General features: G+C 42.3%; 1 protein-coding gene and 1 long non-coding RNA gene across 2 annotated transcripts in view; one reads left to right on the top strand and one right to left on the bottom strand.

Annotated features, from left to right (window-relative positions):
• Positions 1–650: 650 nt before the first annotated feature.
• On the top strand, positions 651–10,038 carry LOC125485330. Its single transcript, XR_007264083.1, has 2 exons — positions 651–1,036; positions 9,718–10,038. It is a non-coding gene; the product is annotated as an uncharacterized LOC125485330 (long non-coding RNA).
• Positions 6,225–26,906, bottom strand: part of LOC109931766 (synapsin-3-like) — a 201,409-nt gene continuing 180,727 nt past the window's right edge. Inside the window, exons 10-13 of the mRNA XM_048607621.1 lie at positions 20,753–20,899; positions 15,520–15,613; positions 9,341–9,650; positions 6,225–7,517 (exon numbers count right to left, since the gene is read on the bottom strand). Coding sequence (XP_048463578.1) covers positions 7,385–7,517; positions 9,341–9,650; positions 15,520–15,613; positions 20,753–20,899 — 684 coding nt within the window. The 3' untranslated portion in view covers positions 6,225–7,384. The remainder of the gene's footprint in view (positions 7,518–9,340; positions 9,651–15,519; positions 15,614–20,752; positions 20,900–26,906) is intronic.

Here is a 26,906-nt window from a genome sequence, read left to right as displayed (position 1 = left end):
CTCTGCCATGACAGTCCTCGGCCTCCTTCAGTATCACAGTGACTCGGAATGCAAATTTGAAGAACACCACCTTATCTTCTGCCTGGGCACCCTACAGCCCAGAGGACTCAACATTGAGTTCTCCAATTTCAAATAACCTTCCTATCCATCCCCCAGCTCCATCTCCTCCCTTCCAGCCACCAACTGGATTCATCTCGCCCATCGACCAACCAGGTTGTACCTACTACCAGTATCCAACTATCACCACCATTCCACCTCCACCCCTCCCCCTACATCCAGTCCTGAAGAAGGGCTATATTTGAAACGTTGACTGCTGCCTGGCTTGCTATGTACTTCTAGCCTCCTGTTTGTCTACCTTGGATTCTAGAATCTGCAGTTTTTTTGTCTCTCAGGGCAGCTTAGTGTGTTATGAGACTTGGTTTTGGTTTTGGTCTTGCTCATGAAACTAAAGCCATGTTTACAATCGATACTGGAGGCTTGAAAGATATCATGTTCATAAACTAACCTAGCCAAGTGTGGAAACTGCTCTATCACTATGTTGGCAAATGTACAAATTGCTCTTGCTTTCACTTTTTTTTGCATCAAGTTTTGTTGTATTTGTATTGTTTGCATATGCAATTGGTTATTGATCCATTAGTTTGTACGGTTAGACTACCTGGTGACTATTACATTTTCAAATTTGAGGAAAATCAGTGCTTTGATAACAAATACAGACCACTCTTGCAACTCGTCATGGAAATTGCGATCTAACTTCCATATGATTTTGTAATATAACAGAGGCTGGGAATTAATAGACTTGGTGGCCCTCCCCACCAGCAGGAAAGTCAACGGTTGAGTCTGCATCTATTGGCCTGAAGCTCCAACTCTATCTTCTGTAGCAATTACTTGCCTGAATTTGTTGCTACTGCTCCACTGAGATGGGTTATCCAGCCTTCAAAAGCTGCTGCCCAATTAGAGGACTGGTACCTCTTCAATCTTGCAGTGGCAATGGGAGTTGTGGCTGCTGCTGTATCCTCAAAAAACAAACCTGGCCCAGGTGAGAAAGAACTGATGTTTCTTTTGTGTTAGACATCATAGTGGTCTTATGCTACAGATACATGTAGCAAAAAAATATAATTGTAGTTTATGATGCTAATCCACACAGATCAGCAAACTCTCAGGATTTTGTGTTTTGAATGTCTTCCATAGTGCAGGAAGGTGCGACAGTCTGGGTGTTGCATGAAGACACTTTGTTGTGCTTTCCTGTATGATTGATAGTCCACTTACACACTATGTAAATTCACATGGAATTAGCAGCTCTCATATAACTAATAGCCCCATAAAACTACGAGATTTTGACATTGAATCATAGATGGCTGAAAAGGAGGGGAAAAAATACCAGTTAAAGAAACAGCTACACAGAGCACAAAAGATTAACTTTATTTTGAAAGAAACAAATGTCGTCACCTAATTCAACATTACAACAACATATAAGTCAATTATTACATTTTTCTTCATCACGATTAAATTACAATTTCAATAAAGAACATTAGAATTTTGCCAATATAAGATTTTAAAAATGTAAATCAGGATCTTCATTTTAATACCATCCAGAACAGGTTAATGGAAAGCAAGTAACAGATGGTATATTTCAATAACCTTGACATGGGAGCTGTAACCTGGGCAGGGGGTGATACACAGGCCTGAATTTGAACTCCTGGGACAAGGAGTGGGACTGCCACCACTTCATTTAAAAATAATGCAATGGTACAAACTATAAAATGTTAATATTCCTGTGGTTATTGCCTGGTTTAAATGAAGATCTTTGTCATCTCTGAAAAGAAATGGTAGGAGAAAGGAGTAAGTAATCAACTGTTTTTAAACCATCCTCAACCATGTTCCCATCAATGGACAGGTTAAAAGTTCACCTTACTTTCTGAGGTCAGTCATACTTCTGCCAGAAAGACTCCAGACCAGACTGCTTGGTATCTTTTCTGGTTTAGGAAACCCCAGTTGGAGCTGTTGATATTTAAAAAATGGGTCCATTCCAACAAAATAGAAGTACACTCAACATAATGAGAAATGAAAACGTTTTGGAACATAAGACACTGTACCATCCTATCCTGCAACAATGCTTTATATCGGGTGTTAGGATACCAATTCTGATTTGATATATTCCTGGAGGTCTCATCAAATAACCTGCTACTGCCAGCCACCCTGCCCCACACTTCTTTTGTTGATTGCCAAACATGTCTGTCCTTGTGCTACCCTTCCTTTGATTTGGAAACTGGATTTGACTCTTTATTACCCAATTATATTATTCTTGACTGTCGACCAGAACCCCTCCCCGTGCCCAATATTTTAAAGCTAGAAACAAAAGTATTCAGGTAAAATTTAAGCAACAATTCATTTTTAGTTGGCAATGTCCAGGTCTGTCTCTAATTACTGATGGTGCCAGAGCAATCTTAAAATTGGCAAATCTACTAGGCAGTGGTTTCAAGATTGCTGTCCTTTCCCTGTGAACTCTGTGAGGACAAGCCAAGATACCCCACAATTCAATTAAGTGGGTTGTGAGTTGGTATGAGAAAGGTGCTTTACAGTTGGGTTAAATTAAAGTCGGAGTCATACAGCATGGAAACAGAACCTTTAGTCTAACTCGACTGTGCCAACCAAGTTTCCCAAACTAAACTAGTCCCACAAATGTCTGGCCCATATCCCTCTAAACCTTTCCAACTCATGTACCTGTCCAAATGTCTTTTAAATATTGGAACTGTATCTGCATCTACCACTTCCTCTGGCAGTTCATCGAAGAGCCTGAGAAAACTCACTGTTTAGGCTCTCATAAATGATTATCCACTTCAGTGTACCAAAGTAGCCTTAATACAATTTCAGAAAAGGAATGGTAGAAAAATATTTCAAACAAAGCATCAAAATAACAACGAGGCAGCTGTCAGACAATCATGCAATTTTAAATCACTAAAATATTGACAACATTTTCTATAGTCTTGTTTTGGGAAAGAGCTTTCCTTTTTATGTACATTAGCAAAATAACTACACACTTCAAATGGTCTTTTTGCTAACTAGACATTGTTAATGGATCTATTAGGCATGCTACAGTTAGAAGTAACAAATAGTAAGAGAATCCCATTTATTGGAATTTGTTACACATTACCTTCTTGGTAACTTGAATGATGCATTGAACAAATATTGTGGTTATAACTGTGGTATAATTTGCAAATTTTTCAACTATTTAATCTTAATATTTTAAGATTGGGAAAAAGAACAAACCCAGGTGAAAACAAAGCAGGATCGTGGTAAAGTCTACCTCATGTTGGGGAAACACAATGACAAATTGTCAATTATTTGTCCAATAGTTTAAGTTTAAAGGTCTGGAATGTTACAAATACCAATTTGAAATTTTAAAACCCATTTTCTAGTTTAATAGATAGTTCAGTGAGGTATAATGCATTAGTTTCTGTGGACTATCCTTTGTTTAACTGTCCATTGTTGTAACGATGAGGGTTTTCTCACTGTCTGTACCACAGTGCATGTAAAAGTGTTGCTTCCTTGGTGTATTACTGAAACACAAGGATTTTAGAAGCCACTGCATGTGAACCTAACCTACACAGCTTTCCTCAAGATTTAATCAAGCCAATTGCCATTAGATAGTTACAGATGAAGCAGGCTATTCAGCCATCTTTATCCATCTACATGGCTCCTAATATCTATTGGAGCAAGATTATTTCTTAAAGTATTCCCCTAATTTAGCTCCATTATATTTGGAGTTTTAGTTTAGAACTTTCTTTATCAATGCTCAAATAACCTTTTTTATTTGTTTAAACCTGTTTTCTCAAATTCTACTACTTCAGTTTAAATTGAAGTAAAAGTCCTTATTAACATTTGTCATTGCTTTATCTTGTTTATCTCAAGCCTGCTTTGTAACCTGAAAAGCTCATATTCTTTCAGTGGCTCCTCATAGCATAGACCCTGATGCTGTGATCAACCTCATTGCATCCCATATGCTTTCTCTAAGCCTGTGAAGTATAGGGTTAAAACTGGGGCTAGTCATAAGACAAGAAGTTTCTTTGCACCCAACTTTAAATTTATGCCTTCTTATTCTTGTTTCTTTTCCAAGCAGGAACAGTTTCACTACATTGCCCAGCCATTATAAAAACAAAAACATCTATTACATATTCTCTTAGACTTCTATGTGCCTGTGAAAACAGTCCTAATATCTGACTTTGACTCATCGGTGCTTTCCCACCCATTCTGTCGTCCTGTTGGGAGCTTGTATTTTTACATGACTTAAAAGTCTGCCTCTGGATACAACACATAAGAATTCTCACTGATCTCAAATGCAGGCACAAAAGGGAGAGCCTTTTGAAAGTTCCAAGTCCTCCTGTTTACGTCAGCCATCACTAATTTATTTCTGATTGGATTGATGAACTGAGAATAGCATCTACTTACAGATAAAAATGGAATACAACTGTAGGCAATTCCCAATTGCATTCATTCCCCTTCTAATCTTCTAAATGTTAAATTAGCTAGAAAAGATATCTAAAAATAGTCATTTGGTAGGGCAGATCTTTGTTTTTCATCCTGCACTTGGTATTTCTTATAAACTACTCCGATGTAAAGGGAAACGCTTATAGAATGAGAGAACAGTACTGATTGGTTGGAAAAGTGGATTCTGGTAGCAGTGCTGCTATGGAAAATGCATCAACCAGATGACGTCTGGCAGTTAACTATCAAGCATAGTTTAAATTTAAATTAGGCATGTTGACTTTGGTCAAGGCAATGCCCCGAGAAATTAGCCAAAGAAAGGATATCATGTACATATTCTGACTACAACAGGGCCCTGTATATTAATCTGTATTGCTTGATAGTGTAATTCTTAGCTTATTCGGGATTACTTAGCAAATGTTGTCCAACCACAGAATCATATCTGATGTTTTTCAGCAAAAATGCCTACCCTGCCTTGTAAAGACTCCATAATAAATAGGGGGAGGTCGTGCTTGGTTTCTGATCTAGTTGATAATCATTCCGTATTTTCAGCCCAGACTGGGAAATACTTTCCTGATGTTTACTAAATAAGAAAGGTCTCTAGAGGTCAGTGCTTGTCTAAAGTGGTTTTGACCCATTGAAGTTAGTTTACCTTATTTCTGTCTCTGATACTGAGCAAAATTTTCCATGTTTATAATGCAAAATAATGGAATATCTAGGATTCAAACGGGAACTGAATCAGTAGAAGAATAAGAAAGAAGAGATGAAGTCACAATTCAGAGCTGTATGAAATTGATGTACATGAAAACATGGGAATGACCCAAATGGATTGGATGATAGTAAAAACTGCAGATGCTGGAGTCAGAGTCAATACAGTGCGGAGCTGGAGGAACACAGCAGGTCAGGCAGCAGCAGAGGAGCAGGAAAGTTGATGTTTTGGGTTTACACCTTCAGACCTGGGGTGGGGGAAGGGAGCTCACAAATAGATGGTTGGGGTAGGGCTAAGGGAAGGTAGGTGGAATGGTGATAGTTGGATGCAGGTAGGGGGTAGTGGAGATTGGTCAGTGGGATGGGTGGGGTGGACAGGTGGGAAAGAAGATGGACAGGTTTTGTCAGGTCAAGGAGGCAGGGATAAGGAGGGTTGGACATGGGATGAAGCCGGGGGTGGGATGATTTTGAAACTGGTGAATTCAATGTTGAGGCCACAAGGCTGTAAGGTCCTGAGGCGGAAAATGAGGGGTTGCTCCTCCAGTTTGCGGCTGGTGTCATTGTGACACTAGAGGAGGCCCAGGATGGACATGTCACCAAGGGAGTGGGAGGGGGAGTTAAAATGGTTGGCAACCGGAAGGTGGTGTTGATTTATAGCGTACAGAGCGCAGATACTCTGCGAATCGGTCACCAAGTTTGCACTTGGTCTCACCGATGTAGAGAAGACCACGTTGGGAGCAACGGATACAGTAGACCAGGTTGGAGGATGTACAGGTCACTCTCTGTCAAATTTGGAAAGATTGTTTGGGGCCTTGGACAGAGTTGAGAGAGGTGGTGTAGGGGCAGGTGTAGCACCTCCCACGGTTGCAGGGAAAGGGGCCAGGGGTGATGGGATTAGTGGGAAGTGTGGAGTGAACGAGGGAGTCATGGAGTGAGCGGTCCCTACGAAAGGCAGATGGGGTGGGGAGGGAAATATCTCTTTGGTGGTGGGGTCAGATTGCAGCTGGCGGAAGTGGCGGAGGATGATACACTGAATGTGGAGGTTGGTGGGGTGGTATGTGAGGATCGGGGGACTCAGTCCCTTATATTTGTTGCAGAGAGGGTGTTTGAGGGCAGAGGTGCGGGAAACGCAAGAAATGCGATTGAGGGCAAGTTGCGGTCGTTTAAGTAGGAGGGCATCTGGAAGTGGAACACCCCATCTTTGGAGCAGATGGGGTGGAGGACGAGGAATTGGGAGTATGGGATCGCATTCATGCAGGAGCATGGGTGAGAGGAGGTGTAGTCAAGGTAGCTAAGGGAATTGGTGGGTTTGGAATAATGTCGGTGCTGAGATGGCTCCTGGACACAGAGAAGTCCAGGAAAGGGAGGGAGGTACCAGATATGGTCCAGGCGAATTTGTGGTTGGGGTGAAAGGTGTTAGTAAAGTTGATGAACTGTTCATGCTCCCCACACGAGCACGAGGCAGCGCCGATACAGTCATCAATGCAACAAAGGAAGAGGTGGGAGATGGTGCCAGCGTAACAGCGGCAGAGGGACTGTTCCACATATCCAATGGAGAGGCAGGCATAGCTTGGATTCATACAGGTGCCCATAGTCACCTAGTCACCTGTTTAGTTTGTAGGAAGTGGGATGAGTTAAAAGAAAAAGTTGAAGGTATCGGTGGGGTCTGGGGGTGTAGGGGGGTGAACGGTGACTGGTTGGGCCTGTAGGAGAGGAAGAAGCAGAAGGCTTTTAGGTCATCTGTGTGGGGGATACAGGTGTATCCCACGTACTGGTGGAGGGCGTGGGTTTTTCCATGGTGAATTAGATTGGATGGATGTACTGGTTGTGTGGTCAGGGAATAGTGTCTAGTTCATTTTGTACAGCTTTTAAAATCCAAATAAATGATGATTCTCTGATTACAGCATTCGATACAACACTCAACAAAGCTGCTTTGAGAGATAAAGTGCACAGTTATTCACGTCACATACACTTACATCTGCACACACCTGGTATAGCAGGAATTTTGTTTTGCCTCTTGGCCAAGTTGGAAAACAATACCTCATTTTACAGCTTGTTATCCACAAAGGGAAATGCACTATCCATTGATCAAGTGAGGGAGTGTGCACCTCATATTCCAGTTATTTCCATCTGAGCTCTTACCAAGTTTCCAGTTTAACCTATTATATTAACTCAATGAGAATACTGTAAAGAGTTAATCAGAAAAGAGGCTCGCAAAGGACTTCCTTAGGTTCCGAATTGTTTCTGCTTTTGCTTCATCTTCGTTGGTGCCAGTACGCTGAGAGGATTCTGTAACACTGAAACTGTTTGTCAATGACTGTGATTTGCTGAAAGGGAAGTTAAATGAGAGGTTTCTGTTAGCTGCACTATTTGTCATGCTTGAATTATCTAAATGCAAGAACTATTGCCCACATACTTAATAAAACAGCATTCACTTCTAAATTGTTTAAATAGTCCCCACTGTTTCAGTGCATATCATAAATTTAATTATGGGTGATTTTGTTTGTGTTCAAACTGAAGGGGGATTAAACTTGGAGGGGGGCATGTCCCATTTCAGTCATCCAATAAGTCACCATCCGACACAACTAGATGAATTTTAATGTTCTTAGATGTAAAACTTCCTCTGATGAGGTTTACCAATTTACTGAAACCCAAAACTCAGAGCTATGTATGTATGGTACTGGTGTAATATTTTCATCATCCACTGTAAGCATTTTTGTGGCCCAACTCCGAGGCAATGTCAAACAAGTACATTGTATAAATTAACACTCGCCAGACAGCTTTGCTCACTCAGATTACATATCAAGAATTAAGACAGGGAGTTGGTAGAAGATCTTCTGGCCATTAATTTTGTATCAGGTACAAATATTTCATGCGATTATACATCATACTTTCTTCCTTTTTTGCAACTCAAACTTCACTAATCAGCAGATTTAATTGGTCCAGCAATTGGATTAATTCCAAAAGGGTTGTTTTTGCTTATTCGTTCACGGGGTGAGGGCGTCACTAGCCAGGCAGCATTTATTGCCCATCCCTAATTGCCCAGAGGATAGTTCAGAGTTAACCACATTGCTGTGGGTCTGGAGTCACATGTAGGCCAGACCAGGTAAGGATGGCAGTTTCCTTCCCTAAAGGACATTAGTGAACCAGATGGGTTTTTCCAACAATTGACAATGGATTCATGGTCATCATTAGATTCTTAATTCCAGATATTTTTACTGAATTCAAATTCCATCATCTGCCATGGCAGGATTCAAACCTAGGTCCCCAGAACGTTATCTGAGTTTCAGGATTTATAGTCCAGCAAAAAAATCACTAGGCAATTGCCTCCCCGATGCTCTTTAAGCTCACTTGTGCTAGCTTTTTCAGGTATGATGTTAGTCCTTAGGATGGTCACAATTGTACGGAAGAACGTCTATACTATATGAAATATTTATGAATTTGAGAAAAATATTCAGCATGCAGAAAGGTTGCCAAAACACAGCTGTTAAATTCCTGAACCTATTGCTTTTCATATCTGTAAATCTATTCTTACCAATAGCTAAGGCTGACAAAAGCATGACAGCTATGACAATAAAAGATATTAAAGAGAATGGAAGCCAATATTTTGGCAGGCTCATGGTCTGATGTTGCCTTAGCTTAGTACACCTGTGATACTGATAGATACTACATTTTTAGTACTTCACACCATGTCACCCAACCTCTATGATGGCACATTATTCTCTCCCTAATGGCATTGTGGGTCAACCAACAGCAGGTGGACTGCAGTGGTTCAAGAAGGCAGCGCACCACCACTTTCTCAAGGGCAACTAGGGATAGGCAAGAAATGCTGGCCTAGTCAGTGACGCTCACATCCCACAAATGAATAGAAAAAAAAATACCAGAGTAAGAACTGAACTGGTAACTACTACTTCATTCCAACACACACTCAATAGGGAATACGGTGCAAAGAGAGGAATGTTGGATAAGCTAACCGAACTTTTCTTGCATGATTCAGTTGCCTCTTAGACAGCTGTATTGAGAGGAAACCGTAAGGAAGACTTAGCTACCAACTTGGCTGGGAAAGAACATTGGGAGGAGTGAGAGAGGAAAATACTGTTTAAGAAATTTAAATATTATCTTTGTAAAACTGCCCCTTTGAACTACTTACTTGAGCAGTGGCTGTGGTGGTGCTGTGCTCTGTTGCTGCAGGTTTGTTCCCCCAGATCTTGGTTGTGAAGGGGCTTGGCCTGGAGCAGGAGGCCTTGATGGCTGTGCAGAGAAAGCTCCAGGCTTGTATGACTGATTAGGAGAGGTGCCTGCTGATTTGACCTGTTTTGGAGAACCCGAACTTGGAGATTTCTCTTGCTGATTTGTGCTGGACTGAGGACTTTGGGGTTGCTGGCCCTGTGGAGAAGGCCTTTGATGAGGCACTGTGTTGGAACGCTGAATCTGAGGACTTTGGGGTTGTCGTGGGCTTCCTGCATTTAAGGAAAAAAAAATGCAAATTTAATGAAATCTGATTTCTTTCTCTTATCCCTCTTACAGTACTTCCTCCTAAGTGATCTTCCACAAGCTTTGTGTGGCCTAGAACAATGCATCCTCAGGCATTTTGAAACTTTCTACTTAAAGACTTCTCAGGCGATACTACAAACAGCAGTTCATCAGTTGCCTTTATCATGGCAAGAATAGTCCATAATAAAGTAAGGTCAGGTATACCTTCCCTGGAGATAAAGCAGGAATGAACTGTGAAAATGCATCAGGCTCTGAACAACTTGCATGATTTCTGCACATGTAGAGTTCAGGACAACTTTAAGTTATGGGCAATTAATCCAATAATAAAAAAAAACTTGAACTGGAGTCATAAAATCTGAGAGCCACTTTTGATTGTGAAATACTGATCAATGCTTACTAAACACACAGGGGACCCCATAGCATTTATTTTCAGGAGATTTCTTTGGGGATGGAGTCTGTGTGTTTTGTTTTTGTTGTACAGACAATTCATGACCTCTGCCACTCAAACTGAGCACTGAGAGGCACAGTACAGATTGGAATAAGTTGCTTATTAGTTCTCTCTCCTGCTCAGCAATTAGCGCTGCTTCCATCTGCCTTGATCTGGAGTCCTAAAAGTCAGCTGCTTTGCAGTGAAGGACAGGGATATGCCAGGCACACTTCATTTTTATCAGTCAACCTGGCGAAGCGACTAAGTGGGAATACTTGTGTGCAAGTACAGACTACAGCAGAAGTAGCAGGCAATAGACAGCTATCACATAACAAACAGATCAGGTCTAAGCTCTGTCTCATCCAGTCATGAATGGTAGTAAATAACTATGTAACTCACTGTAAGTAAAGATAACTGTTCCCATCCTCAATTATGATAAGGGTTTGGGGTCCAACATATCAGTACAAGGCACAACACTGAAGCAAGTGGGTGAACCATCTCAGCCTCTGCCAGAGGTTCCAACCATCACAGTTACCAGTCTTCAACCATTTTGATTCACTCCACATAATATCAAGAAATGGTTAAGGCATTGTATACTGGGAGAGCAATGGGCCCTGACAACAATCAGGCAATAGTACTGAAGATGTACTTCGGAACTAGTTGTGCCCCTAGCCAAGCTGTTCCAATACAGGTAAAGCACATGGAAAATTTTCCAGTACATCTTGTGCACAAAATGGACAAATCCAACTTGACCGATATGTTAATGGTAGGGGTCATTAACAGTGCTGTCAAGTGGTCCTTGGACAGAAAGAACCTGCTCACTGATGCTTAGTTAGGGTTCTGCCAGGGCCACTTGGTCCAAACATGAACAAATGAACTAAACTCCAGAGATGAGGTGAGAGTGACTGTCCTTCACATTTCAACAATACAAGTAGTTCTAATACAACAGAAGATGGAAAAGGTCTATCATTTTAGCCCAGATATCTGCCGGATCATGCTCTAGGCTAACCATCTTCGACTGCTTCATCACTAACCTTTCCTCCATCATTAGGCCAGAAGTGGGTTGTTCACAGATGGTTCCATAATGTTCTGGACCATTTGTAACATCTCAGATACTTAATTAGTTCATGTTCATATGCAACAAGACATAGAACACAACCTGGTTTGGACGGATAAGTGGCAAATTATATCTATGCTACAACAAGGGATAGTTTGTCACCCCTTGATATTCAGCAGTTTTACCATTGCTTAATCCCCTACTATCAACATCCTGGGGCTTGCGACTGTCCAGAAACTGAGCTGAGCCAGCCATATGAATACTCTTGCAAGTAACTCACCTCCTGTGTCCCCATAACTGCCCACCATCTACATTGCTCAGATCAACAGGGTGATGGAAGACTCTCCACTTGTCTGGATGAGTGCAGCTTCAAAAACACTAAAAATGTTTGACATTATCCAGGACAAAGCAGACCATTTATTGGCAACCTATCCAATACCTTCAGCATTCATTCCCTTCACCACTGGTGCACGATGATAGTTGTGTGTACCATCAATAAGATGCAGTGCAATAACTCACCAAGGCTCCTGCAATAGAAGCTTCCAGATCTGCAAACTACCACCTAGCTGGACAAGGGCAGCAGATATGTAAGAACATGATCATCTGCAAGTTCCCCTCCGAGATGCACACCATGCTGAGAAAAGGCATACTGGACTCAAAATGTTAACTGAGACAACAAGGTGCAGAGCTGGATGAACACAGCAGGCCAAGCAGCATCATAGGAGCAGGAAGGCTGACGTTTCGGGCCTAGATCCTTTCTTCTTCTCTCCACAGATGCTACCAGACTTACTGAGTTTCTCCAGCTATTTATATCCTAGCTTGTAACTATATCAGTGTACCGTCACTGTTCCTGGTTCAAAATCTTGGAGCTCCCATCCTAATGGCATTATAGGTGAACATCCCCAGGACTGCAGTAGTTCAACAAGACAGCTCATCGCCACCTTCTCAGGGGATATTAGGGATGGGCAATAAATGCCAGCCTTGCCAGCAACATGTGCAATCCTATGAATGAATTTTTAAACAGAGAATGAGGGAATTTGTAATCTATTTGTCTCAACATAATGTTAATTGTATTTCTCAGATTCTGTAAGAATTAACTTAGTCTTTAGGTAGCTGCTGTTTCTGCTCACCTCACTCAAAATATGGAGACAACTTATCCACTGTGACCCGCTGAAGTTAACATTATTTAAACCAGGTTCCTGCAACAAGCACTGGGTCTGAATTTGTGTATTTTTCTCCCCCTCAAAGCATTAATGTTGATTTTGTAACCTGCATTAGTTCCTATTGCTGTGAAAGGTTCCAGTTAAAAAGCTGCCTCCATTTCATCAAAGATGCTGTCATTAAAGTACACCATCTGTTGCAGACTGAGCTGTAGACAGTTTCTAATACACAGGCAGTCTCCTGTTGTTGTGAAAGTTGTCATAGCTTTTTCCAAGCCACTACCAATCCAATTTTCTGATATGTAAAATTAGGGGAAAGTAATAGAGCTGTATTTCAAGCCTCATTTTAATCTTTCATGTCGACTGAAATGGGATAAGTCCTGCCAGTCAAAGAGTCATACAGCATGAAAACAGACCATTGGTGCAACTCTCCCATGCTGACCAGGTTTCCTTAACTGAACTTGTCCCATTTGCCTGCATTTGGCCCATATTTCTCTAAATCTTTCCTATTCATGTACCAGTCCAGATGTGTTTTAAATATTGTATTTATAACCACCTCTGGCAGCTCATTCCATACCTGCACCACCTCTGTGTGAAACAGTTGCCCCTTAGTTCCTTTTTAAATCTTGCCCCTCTCACCTTAAACCTATGCTCTCTAGTTTTGGACTCCCCTTGTCTATGCTCCTCATGATTTTCTACACCTGTTATAAAAGTCCCAGCCTATCCATTCCCTCCTTATAACTCCAAGCCCAGCAACATTCTTGCAAATTTTTTTCTGTACCCTTTCTAGCTTAACAACATCCTTCCTATTGTAGGGAGACAGGAATTGTATGCAGTATTCTAAAAGTAGCCTCACCAAATCCTATACTGTCACAACATGATGTCCCAAGTCCTATACTCAATGCTCTGACCAATGAAGGCAAGCGTGCCAAATGCCTTCTGAACCACCCTGTCTGCCTGTGACTTTTAACAAATTATGAACCTGCACCTAGGTTCCTCCATTCAATAACACTCCTCAGGGCCCTACCACTAACCGTAAAAGTCCTGCCCTGGTTTGCCTTAACAAAATGTAGCACTCATATTTATCTAAATTAAACTCCATCTGCCATTTCTCAGCCCATTGGCCCATCTGATCAAGATCTCGTACTCTTAGATAGCATTCTTCACAGTCCACTGTACCACCAATTTTGGTGTCATCCACAAACTTACTAACTGCATATTCTCCTCCAATTCGTTTACATAAATGATGAATAACAGTGGATCCAAAACCAATTATTGTGGCACACTACTGGTTACAGGCCCTCCAGTCCAAATAACAACCCTTTAGCACCACTCTCTGTCTTCTGTCATCAAGCCAATTTTGCATCCAATTGACTGTCTCTCCCTGGATCCCATGTGACCTAACCTTATTCACCAGTCTTGGCTTTTGAAAAGTTACATGTCTTTCCATTTCATGCATCCCCAGGTTTCACTGAAGCAGAAACACTGCCTTCCATTGGAATTATCATGTATAACAAAGCACCATACTTAACTCTTAATAAAGGCTCTGTGCCATATATCAACTTTGTGGCAGATGTTTTTATTAAATTATTGTTCAAACCCCCCACCATACTTTGGCTGGATTTACAGGCCATGTTGAGGTCAGCAACAAAGGTGGATAGAGCCTCAAAATACTGCCATTGGCTGGTATGCCAGTGTCTGACCTGTTCCCAACATCTGCTGTTGTGGCTGAGGTGGGTTTGGGACATCCATTGGCCTCAATTAGAGGCTCATTATGGGTCAGTAATAGAGGCCAACCGAACTTTTCCCACAGGCCATCTCTGCTTTTCTGGGTGGGGTTCAGCCACAGGACTCCCTGTAGACACCCAACCCTTAACACTACATAACCCAATCCAGTTTGGAGAGCCTGCCCACCATCTTAATTGTATAGGGAATCCATCTCCATGTTAAAATACCAGCAAGTGACTGTTCCCTTCTCTCCTCACCCCCAGGGCAAGTTCAGGATCCAAAAACACACTTGGCTCCTGTTTCTCAACCATGAAGTGAAGATTCAGCCCCCATCTTTGTCCCATATTCTTCAACACAGCATCCAGTTGATAGGCCGAGAGAGTGAGAGACGGCATGTCGACCATTTGTCTTTTTATTCACTCGTGTGATATGGATGTCACCGGCTGGTCAGCATTGATTGCCTGTCTCTAGCTGCCCTTGAGAAGGTGGTGTTGAGCTGCCTTCTTGAATCACTGCAGTCTGTGTGCTGTAGGTTGATCTTCAAAGCCCTCAGTGAGAGAGTTCCAGGATTTTGACCTAGCAACACCGAAGAAACTGTGATATATTTCCAGGTCGGGATGGTGAGCGCCTTGGAGGGGAAACATGCAGGTGGCGATATTGGCATGTGTCTGCAGCTCTTGTCCTTCTTGATGGAAGTGGTCATGGGTTTGGAAAGTGCTGTCAGAGGATCTTTGGTGAATTTCTGCAGTGCCCCTTGTAGATAGTACACACTGCTGCTAATGAGCGTCAGTGGTGGAGGGAATGGATACTTGTGGATGTAGTGCCAATCAAGTGGGCTGCTTTGTCCTGGATGGTTTCAAGCTTCTTGAGTCTTTTTGGAGCTGCACTCATCCGGGTAAGTGAGGAGTATTCCATCACACTCCTGACTTGTGCCTTGTATAGTGAACAGGCTTAGGGGAATCAGGATGTGAGTTACTTACTGTTATGTTTCCATTATGTCACTGTACATTTTTTTCCCCTCAATATTGCTAATTCTTACATTATTTCTTCATGGAAAGGATTTTAGATCAAGTTACACTATGAAAAACAAGGTGAATTGCTACTATAAGCTACATATGAAAGACAAGTATTAAAATCAGGTTAAGCAGGTTTCTGAAATGTTACACTTGATACAATGATGATCATTTGACTAATCTCAGAACTGTAGCCAGCATATCTCAGTTCATTTTGAAAGCAGTGGTAAACTTATACCCTGAATGAAGGGTACTTAACTGCTTAATTTTACAAAACAGTTCAACTGACAATCACGACTATTTTGCAAGGACAAATGTATGGGGCATTCCATCATGCTCCCTTACTTTGCCAGTTTGATAAATATATATTAAAGGCATTTGTTTAGTTCCATATATGAATTGCCTTTCTGTTGGTCCAATTCCCCATATAGTTGTAGATGTAATACACACCTTGAGGTGCTGGGCGAGCTTGGCCTTGCTGGCCCCACTGGGAAGCGGCTCCTGGCACAGGATGCACTTGTGTTTTTGTTGACTGAGGCTGAACCTGTTGATATAAAGAGATTAAAGTGAATGTAGGGATATTTGCAGGAGCTGGGCAACACTTCAATTGTCATTAGGACAGTACATCACTCCCTGGAGACTAAAGCTCCTAACTAGTTCAGCAAAAATCCACTGAACCCTGAGGGAGATCTCTGTATAATAGAATCTATTGGATGTTGAAAATGAATCTCACAATACTGTGGATATAATAAACGTGTGATCCAGGCAAGAAAAGTGATTTTTAGGAATAGTTCCAAGAACTGAAAGAGTGACATATCACTGGCTTATTTTGGAGAATGACATTTTCAAATTCATAAGAGACTCAGGAAAATATTGATTTGAAGGAAAAGAAACAGCTCTTCACTTCCTCCTTCCATCCCTGGCAAATCATTGTGATGGAATGCATATTTTAAAATATAACTTTACACGGGGGAGGTGATGTCCTAGTGGCATTATCGCTGGACTGTTAATCCAGATAACATTCTGGGGACCCGGGTTCAAATCCCTCCATGGCAGATGGTGGAATGTGAATTCAATAAATATCTGGAATTAAGAATCTAATGATGACCGTGAATCCTTGTCAATTGTTGGAAAACTCCATCTGGTTCACTAATGTCCTTTAGGGAAGGAAACTGCCACCCTTACCTGGTCTGGCCTACATGTGACTCCAGACCCACAGCAATGTGGTTGACTCTGAATTGCCTTCTGGGCAATTAGGGGTGGGCAATAAATACTGCCTAGCCAGCAATGCCCTCATCTCATAAAATCATAAAGAAAAAAAAAATTGCAGATAACCTCGGGTCATTGGAAGTTTTGATGTAGCTGGACAAAATAGTTGTTCTTTGTGATCAGTGAAGGTACAAAATGTGCATTTTGTTCTACTATTCGTGTAGAAAAATATAAAACATTAAGAAAAACTCTTCGAAGATTAAAAAATGGATACAGAACTTGAAAACTGGAAGAGATTGCAGGAACATAGTGACGGTGATGCCATGCAGAGACTGGTAAATGATCAGCAAGTTTAAAGTTGAGACTTAAGAAACCAGTACCCATTGTAGGTCAAAAAGGGCAGGGAGTGATGGCTGAGCAGGATTTAACACAGGAAAACAAACAGAAAAAAAAGGATTGAATCATTACAGAGTGTAGTGATTGTAATGAGGTCATAGAATATGAATTCCCTGACTGGGGCTGTTAACCTGGTCCAATCAGGAAGCCCTGGCTGACAGATAAGAACAGGACTGTCAGACATCCTGTTCACTCGAAAGCTGGCTCTGAGGGAGCTGGACAGTGTCAAAGACTCTCCACGTGTAAATAAAGGTGATTTGATGACAGGATACCAGCCTCTGTGGAGTTATTTCACAGACCCTATGAGTTTATACAGTGTGGAGAGTGAGAGGTCAACCTGAACAGCACTGGAGTAATCATGCCTAGAAGTGAGAACAGCGCGAATGAGAGTTTCGACAATAAAAGAGTGCCATGCTACAGAAGTTGAAAGTGATTTATTTTTGTAATTAGAAGAGACAGTATTGGAAACACCATAGACAGTGGAGAGGGAGAGGAATGAGATTTCTGGTGAGGGAATAGCGTGTGGCCCTGAAGACAATGGCTGCAACCTTTACAGTGCTTACCTGGAAGAATTGTCAGCTCATACAAGGCTAGACATTGGCATTGGAAGTGGAGAGAGGTGATGGAGAGATACAGCTGGGTGGTATTAGCTAACCCAATATCCATGAATGATTTTGTCAAAGTGTACCAATATAAAGAGAAAGGGAATAGTAGCGAATAATAAATATGCGAAGTGCAAAGCTATGATAGAACAATGAATAGAGAAACCATTGCTAAAGAAGCATTGGCTAAAGCCTATATATTTAGAGGGGTGCCAAGTCCAAGTCACTTCTAAACTTGTGAAGACCATCTCTTCTTGCCATTAGGATGCTACTTTCAAGTTAAGTTTTCAACACAGACAGTTTGTCTCAATATTAATACCTTCATGATGGATGAGAGGTTAAACTATCAAATACTTCCTAAGCTGCTGACCACTGTCATATTTACAGTGATGCATTTGAGGCATCTGAGTGTCCCCGTTTTGGACAAGAAATTGGGAGCCTGAATTAAAATTGCCTGCTTCTATTCAGACTTGTACGGGTTTCGGAAAGACAGCCATCAAGGGAAGATGGTAGCTAACACCTTGACAAATTTAAGTGGGTGATTTAGCAGTTCTTGTGGGCTTGGAGCTGTAAGAATCCTTTGTTCAACCACAGCCCTATTGCTAACCATGGCCTCTCACCTGTTCCTCTGAATTGCCAAGTTCTGTCACCCCACCAACACTGAATACCTCTTTTGCCTTGTCACTGTCTCCCGTGCTCATGCCACCAAACCTTTCTGTGGCGTTCTTTGTTCCATCTCCAACCACAAGACACTCACATCCCTCTCACATTAATGTCTTCTTCCTCCCTTCTTCCCATTATCACAATGGCCAATATCCCCTGCAACATCAAACCTAATTGCCAGGGTTGTCCTCCAAGTGTCCCTGGTTGAGGTTGCTTGTCAACAAAAGCAAAATACTGTAGATACTGGAAATCTGAAATAGAGACAAGACATTTTGGACAAACCTGTCAGGTATAGCAGCAAAAATGAATACAGAAATGAGTTAATATTTCAATAGGATTTTCCTTTGGAACTGAAGTTTCAAACCGCATTTTGTGCTTTCATTATGGGACTTCGAGTCATAGGGTCAAACAGCATGGAAACAGACCCTTCGGTCCAACCAGTCCATGCTGAACATAATCCCAAACTAAGCTATTCCCACCTGCCTGCTCCTGGCCTATATCCCTCCAAACCTTTCCTATTCATATATTTATCCAAATGTCTTTTAAACACTGTAACTGTACCCACATCCACTACTTCCTCAGGAAGTTCATTCCTCAAGCAAACCACCCGCTGTGTAAAAAATTTGCCCTCATGTCTTTTTAAAATCTTTCTCCTCTCACCTTAAAAATGTGCCCACCAGTCTCGAAATACCCCATCCTCGGGAAAAGACAACTACCTCTACCTCTCCCTGTCTTATAAACTTCTATAAGGTCACCTCTCAACCTCCCACACTCCAGTGAAAGAATTCCCAGCCTATCCAGCCTTTCTTTATAACTCAAACCTTCCATACCCAGCAATATCCTGGTAAATCTCTTTTGAACCCTCTCCAGCTTAATAATATCCTTCATATAACTGAGCAACCAGAACTGGACACAGAATTCCAGAAGAGGCTTTGGCATTTCTTGTCTTTGGTTTACTGGGCTCCCCAAGTTACCAGCAAAGCTGTCTATTTGGCTACCTATTGGATGAGTTGCTGCTAATGGCTTGAGCAACAGCACTTCATCTTTCAATCAGACATGTTACAGCCTTCTGCATTTAACAATGAGTTCAACCATTTCAGCCCTTAATCTCTGCTCCTTCTTTTGCGTTCTTTTCAAGTATTGGCCTTCATCTTGTTTTTCCAGTTGCAAGAAAATGTGAGATTTCTTAAAGTTGTTGTGTTTTAGAACAGTGTTTGGGGTAAAATAGAGGAATGAAGTGAGTCTATAACCTGTTCTAATTCTCCTGACAATAAGCCTAGCTCAGTGTGGTTATGGATTAAAGAAGGTCCCAGGTTATTTTTATTGGAAATTACAAGGCTTTCAGGCCTGTAGACAATTGCAAAAACATATATGTTGACTGTGAATAGACTGTTACTCTGCAAAGTCCAAGGAAGGTGTTAGGAATGTCAGGTTTGTAAATGTTCATACTTCAAACTTTGAAATTATTTTCAAGAAAGAAAGAAGTTGGGAGTCTAAAAGATAGCAGATTGCTATTTCTATTGGATACAAGACCAACGTGATTCATGTTGGAGATGGTGCTGGGGGTAGGTCAGAATCCTAAGGAAGTCGAATTGGTTTACAGGGTTTTTTTTTCCTGGAATATCATTGAACCTCACACCACAGTATGCTAGAATCTAAGACAGAGATAAGATGAGCTGAGAGGTAAAGATAACCAGTGCCCATAGTTCACCATGCAACAATGTGGGTGGGAGCTCACAGTTGGTTTGAAGAGAGTCAGTCTGTGAGAATTTAAACAAAACTTGAAGATTCATCTAGCTTTCACTAGAGTGGGTCATCTCCAGGGTAACACTAACTATAAAAATTCAGGATTAGAGATTATCCGACAGAAAAAGAAAACATGAAGCAAGCACTTCCGGCTTAGAATCAATTTGGATTAAGTATCACTTCAGACTGCTTTCAGGAGGATTCAGTGTCTACCTAAGGGACAGAATAAATTATAACTGTGGGGGAAGAATTTTGACCTTAAACCATTTACAAAGGAAATTTCCTGTAGTTTAGAGCATAAGTGGCATGTGTAAAGTTTCCAGTCAGATGTTGCTTTTAGTTTTTGTTATAGCTTTTGTTAAAATCTTGCATATTTAATTCCTTTAAATTGGCCACTGGAAATTCTAAGTTTTTTTTTGAGTAATGGATCTCTGGAGGGATTGGTTTTACCACTGATTTTGGGCACTGCACCATAGCAAGGATTTGAAGGCTTTACAACAGATATAGAAAATCTTCATGAAATTCTTTCTGGGAGAAGGCTCCTCAATTACATGGATAGATTGCAAAACTGAAGTTGTTCTTCTTAGAGAAGATTAAGAGGTGATTTGATACAGATACTCAAAATCATGAGTGCTCCAGATAGAAAGAAACTTCTTATTGCAGTAGGATTGAGAACTAGAGACACCCAATTAAAGGAGGCTGGTTAAAGAACCAATAGGATATAGGAAAATCTTTTTTTATGCAGTAAGCTGTCAGATCTGGTATGTATTGACTGCTGGACAAGGCAAATTCCATCATGACTTTCATAGGGAAACTGGATAAACACCTGGAAGAAAAACTTGGACTGTGGGGGAAGGGCTGGAGAGTAGACCAACTAAGTTACTTTTGTAGAGAGCCTGCATGAACATAGCAGGATGAATGGTCTCCTTCTGTGCTTAACCATTCCACAGTTCTGTCAGACAGTACCCAGCATCTTCATTAGAGCCAAACCCCAGCAAAAATTCCCCACCATTACAGGAGGAAATATGACCAGGGAAGAAAACCTGTTTGACTGTCTGCCTACTAACCTGGCTCAGTGTCATTCCAACTCTTTGCTGCGATGCTGCAGGATTCTCTGATAGAAGCTGGTTCATTTTCTCGATGACCAAGTCTGCTATTAATTGCCTGTCTTCCTCAATGTATTCTCCAATCAATGGCATGGCACTGTCCATTACCTGCAATTAAAAAAAGTGAAGAAATATGGAGAAGAGTCAGTTTAATAATTATTCCATACATCACTTGGAAGCTTAACTAAAACAGAAGTTTGAATCCTTAATCCAATGTACTTTTAGACTTTTTTTCTGTAAATAACCCACACCTTTAATTGTGATCATAATAATTATTGTGAACCAAATAACAGGGCTCAGAATTCTATTGTCACCTAACAAAAATGGATAACATTGAGAATCTTATGTCTGGGTCTGTGTACGACCACCCACATTTACCCTTCTATCACTTGTTAAAGAATAGCATTTTACAGAGGGAGGTGCTCACCTTTAGCGTAAAAATGGACAGTGCGCCTACCCATGACTGTCTAGCTCACCACACAGCCAAATTTTGGCAAGTATTTGGTTCTAGGCAGGATTATCCAAGGTAACCTTATCCAAGAGGAATTCCTACCTCCAAGGGCTTCAAGTGAATCAAATGATCAGCAGATCTCTTCACTGGGAGTGGTGACCACTGCTGGGATAACAGTGAGTTTCCTGAGGAGGAACCAGGAACAAGGAGATTCAGGGACTTGCTACAGTTAGAGAGCTGTGGGGGACAGGGTGGGGGAAATGCAAGACTCCTTGAGATGACTCAAATGGGCACAGGGTGTATGGCTCTCATTCAATTCCATCAATCAACCCTCCCAGAGTTCACATAAAGGAAATGCTGAAGAAAACGCTGGATGACACAGAATGCAATTATACAGTCATTGTCACAGAGTCATAGAGTCATACAGCACAGAAACAGGCCCAGCAGTCCAACTCATCCATGCTGACCAGATATCCTAAACGGATCTAGTCCCATTTGCCAGCATTTGGCCCATATCCCTCTAAACTCTTCCTATTCATATATCCATTCAGTTGCCTTTTAAATATTGTAATTGTACCGATCTCCAACACCTACTCTGGCAGCTCGTTCCATACACGCACCATCCTCTGTGTGAAAAAGTTGCCCCTCAGGTCCATTTTAAAGCTTTTCCCATTCACTTTATACCTATGCCCTCTGGTTTTGGAGTTCCCTATCCTGGGAAAAAGAACTTGGCTATTCACCCTATCCATGCCCCTCACGATTTTATAAACCTCTATAAGGTCTCCCCTCAGCTGGTCCCTGTGACACTCCTGGGAAAATAGCCCCAGACTATTTAATCTGTCCCTACAACTCAAACCCTCCAGTCCCAGCAACATCCCTGTAAATCTTTTCTGAACCCTTTCAAGTTTAACAACATATAACAGGGAGACTAGAATTGAACAGAGTTCTAAAAGTGGCCTCACCAATACTGTATAGCTACAACATGACATCCCAACTCCTACATTCAATGCATTGACCAATGAAGGCAAGTGTGCCGAATGCCTTCTTCACCATCCTGTCAACCTGCAACTCCACTTTCAATGAACTATGGACCTGTACCCCTAGGTCCCCTGTTCAACAAGACTCCCCAAGGCCCTACCATTAACTATTTAAGTCCTGCCCTGGTTTACCTTACCTAAATGCAAAGCTCACTTTTATCTAAATTAAACTTCATCTGCCACTCCTTGGCTCATTGGCCCATCTGATCAAGGTCCCATTGTACTCTGAGATAACGTTCTTCACTGTCCACTACAGCACCAAATCTGGTGTCATCTGCAACCTTACTAACCATACCTCCGACATTCATATGCAAATCATTTATATAAATGACGAAAAGCAGTGGACCCAGCACTGATCATTATCTAATTGTATCATCCGTATGTGGATCATGTCACAGACTGGTGTAAGTCAATTACCTGTGTGCTAAAGAAGGATGGTGCAACCAACTAGATCTGAGACCTCTAAATCACTCCCTAAAGAGAGATACTCACACAATATTCGATTGCTATAAGAAATCAATCCCAAGTTTGCAGGAGACAAATTCTCTTCCATTCTGGATACCAAACATGGATATTGGTTAGTAGCCAAAGAAATCAAGAAGTCATTACCTTCAGAGCACCATTTAGAAGATATTGCTTTCAGAAACTGCCATTTGATTTATTGGCCAAGATTTGATCCAGAAACATATGGACAGAATTACAGAAAATGGATGCATACACATTGCTGATGATATTGCAGTATTAGGCAAAACCAAAGAAGAATATGATTGGAACCTTCATTCACTGATGCCAGTATCTCAGCAAGAAGGGCTCATTTTCAGCAACAAGAAGGGCCAGGTTAATGGCGGTCAGATCTTTTTTTTGGCTTTGTACATTCAAATTGTACCAACCCATGTTAAGTTGAACATGCAAGACAAAGGCTGACCCACGACACGAAAACCACCTGCAGAAATGCCTTCTTCAATTCTTCAACATCTTGGCACCATACAGTCAATCTTTTCAAGCGAAGCATCATCATTATGAGAACTCCTATGTATGTATGGAAGGAGGACCATCAACATATGTTTGAATCTCTCAAACAAGCACTGTCTGCAATAAACTGTACCCTGCAGTACTACAACCTAAGGAAGACGACAATCCTGGAAATTGATACTTTGCAGAAAGAGCTAAAAGCATGTGTTATGCACAATGGTAAACCAATTGGATTTGTTCCAAAGGTCTATCACAGGGTAAGCCAATCATTCCAATAGAGTGTAAAGCACTTGCTTTAATGTTCAGTATCACAAGGTTCTATAGACATGTTATGTTTCAAAAGCAATTCACTGTGAAAATGATCACAAACCATTGAAATTAAATTGCAGTCATGCACCAACAACAGTAACTTCTGTGAGAAGTACAGCGATGTGACTTTGACAACTATGACAAAACTGGTACCAAAATGGTTACCTCAGCCTCACTGAGCAGATTGCCAAACAGAAACAAGCATGCAGACGCTCCACTGGATCTACATCAAAGGACAAGATGTGCTCAAAACTGAACTGAACTGTACATTTTGGTCAGCATAAATGTGACCAGCTTCAATTGGAAACAGCTAACTAGGCACAGCAGAAGGTTATCATCAAAGGTTGGCCTGGTCGGGCTCTCTTGTGGCACTGTGGAGGTGTCCTACTCTTGGACCAGGCGGTCTGGGTTCAAGACCCACATGCAACAGAGGCATGTAATAACATCACTGAACAGGTTGATTAGAAAAATAGATTAAATAGGAATTTGTGGGTAGCATAGCCAAGCAGTCTAAAGCGCTGGATTAAGGCTCCAATCTCTATGGAGGCTTGGGTTTGAATTCCACTGCTGCCACATGTGCTAGGAGCTTGTCACGCTGAACCATTATGTAGGTGACAAAAACAAAGTTGCTGGAGAAGCTCAGCAGGTCTGGCAGCATCTGTGAAGGGAAAAACAGAGTCAACATTTCAGGTCTGGTGACCCTTCCTCAGACCCTTCCTCATTATGTAGGCGTGTTTTGTTTAAGTTACACACGTGAAAATATGATCTGTTTGGGCTCTCTTGTGGCACAATGGTAGTGTCCCTAGCCTCGGCCCGAGAGACCCAGGTTCAAGTCCCACCTGCTCTAGATGTGTGTAATAACATCTCTGAATGGATTGATTTTTTAAAAGTCTATATCATTTGAATTACAAAAATCATAACATGGCCTGATACACACAGATGCAGCTGGACTTGGTATTTGAAGAGGCATTATCTTCAAAGGAAGACAAGTATGTGTCTGAAGTTCTCCACCTGTACATATTGTAGTAACTACACAGAGGACACAGAATCATAGAATCCCTACAGCGTGGAAACAGGCCATTCAGCCCAACAAGTCCACACCGACCTTCAGAACATCCCACCCAGACACACCTCTCCCACCCCCAACCCTATCCGTGTAGACCTGTATTTCCACATGGCTAATCCAACTAACCTACACATCCTGAACACTATGGGCAATTTAGAATGGCCACTCCACCTAACCTGCACACCTTTGGACTGTGGGAGGAAACCGGAGTACCCAGAGGAAACCCACACAGACACGGGGAGAATGTGCAAACTCCACACAGAAAGTCGCCCTAGGGTGGAATCGAACCCAGGTCCCTGGCGCTGTGAGGCAGCAGTGCTGGCCACTGAGCCACCGTGCTGCCCTATGGGCATAGTATAAATAGGACAACAAGCACGTGATGCAGGCTATTGGCCAGGGACCAACAGTGATTTTGAAAAGTTGGTGAGCATATGTAAGAAAGGCCAGATCCTCAAGATAACAACATTCACATGCATGAGATGTCATTAGTCCCATGGTCCAAAGTTGCCACTGATCTCTTTGCTGTGAATGGAGACAACTTCATCTTAGTCACTGATCATTTCTCCAAATTTCTAATGATCAGGCATCAGGGTAAAGTACTTTGCAAGTATGTCCAAGGCAGGCACATTAAATGCAGCACTCAGACTGTTCAGCACATGCAAAGGCATAATTTCTGACAACAGGCTATAGTACAGGGCAGGCCTTTCTGGGAGGTCCTGTTCTAAATTAAGTGTGAACCATGAGACATTCTCATCTCATTACCGCACATTACATGGTCACACTGAGCAAACAGTTTGGCCTATTAAATAGCTCATCATGAAACGTAGGACAATGAAACAAGACTTTTGTGTTGCCATGTTACACGTTCAAGTTACATCTCTGGATATGGAATCATAATCTCCACCAGAGATGATGTTCGGAAGCAAGAGTAATCTTGCCAAGCCACCACCTATCCAACTTCTCAGGGATATAGGACGTATTTCTCAACAAATAAAGGATGATAAAGATATTGCATGACCAGCATGCAGCTACAGAATTACCTCAACTACAAATAGGACAAAGAGTCAGAATCACATACCCCACAATGGGAATATGGTCACCCGCAAAGGTTTTCAAAACGTGAACCCTGGTCTTACAATGTTACAACACCCAGCTGATCACCGTTGAGAAGGGACAGAAGCTAGATTAGGGAAGTTTACAATATACTTGACAACAAGGTGCAGGGCTGGATGAACACAGCAGGCCAAGCAGCATCATAGGAGCAGAAAGGCTGACGTTTCGGGCCTAGACCCTTCATCAGAAAAGGGGGAGGGGAAGGGGGTTCTGAAATAAATAGGGAGAGAGTGAGAGGCGGATAGAAGATGGATAGAGGAGAGGATAGGTGGAGAGGAAACAAACAGGTCGAAGAGGCGGGGATGGAGCCAGTAAAGGCGAGTGTAGGTGGGGAGTTAGGGAGGGGATAGGTCAGTCCAGGGAGGACGGACAGGTCAAGGGGGCGGGATGAGGTTAGTCGGTAGGAGGTGAGGGTGCGGCTTGAGGTGGGAGGAGGGGATAGGTGGGAGGAAGAACAGGTTAGGGAGGCGGGGACGAGCTGGACTGGTGTTGGGATGCGGTGGGGGAGGGGAGATTTTGAAGCTTGTGAAATCCACATTGATACCATTGGGCTGCAGGGTTCCCAAGCGGAATATGAGTTGCTGTTCCTGCAAACTTCGGGTGGCATCGTTGTGGCACTGCAAGAGGCCCAGGATGGACATGTCATCTGAGGAATGGGAGGGGGAGTTGAAATGGTTCGCGACTGGGAGGTGCAGTTGTTTATTGCGAACCGAGCATAGGTGTTCTGCAAAGCGGTCCCCGAGCCTCCGCTTGGTTTCCCCGATGTAGAGGATGCCACACCGGGTACAGCGGATGCAGTATACCACATTGGCAGATGTGCAGGTAAACATCTGCTTGATGTGGAAAGTCTTCTTGGGGCCTGGGATTGGGGTGAGGGAGGAGGTATGGAGGCAGGTGTAGCACTTCCTGCGGTTGCAGGGAAAAGTGCCGGGTGTGGTGGAGCTGGAGGGGAGTGTGAAGCGGACAAGGGAGTCACGGAAAGAGTGGTCCCTCTGGAAAGCAGATAAGGGTGGGGAGGGAAAGATGTCTTTGGTGGTGGGGTCGGATTGCAGATGGCAGAAGTGTCGGAGGATGATGCGTTGGATCTGGAGGTTGGTGGGGTGGTACGTGAGGACGAGGAGGATTCTTTTTTGGTTCTTATTGCGTGGACAGGGTGTGAGGGATGAG

This window comes from Rhincodon typus, chromosome 18 (genome assembly GCF_021869965.1).
Source record: "Rhincodon typus isolate 14 chromosome 18, sRhiTyp1.1, whole genome shotgun sequence".
Taxonomy (NCBI): domain Eukaryota; kingdom Metazoa; phylum Chordata; class Chondrichthyes; order Orectolobiformes; family Rhincodontidae; genus Rhincodon; species Rhincodon typus.
The sequence above is the reverse complement of the archived record's forward strand: the minus strand, read 5'-3'. Positions and strand labels throughout refer to the sequence as shown.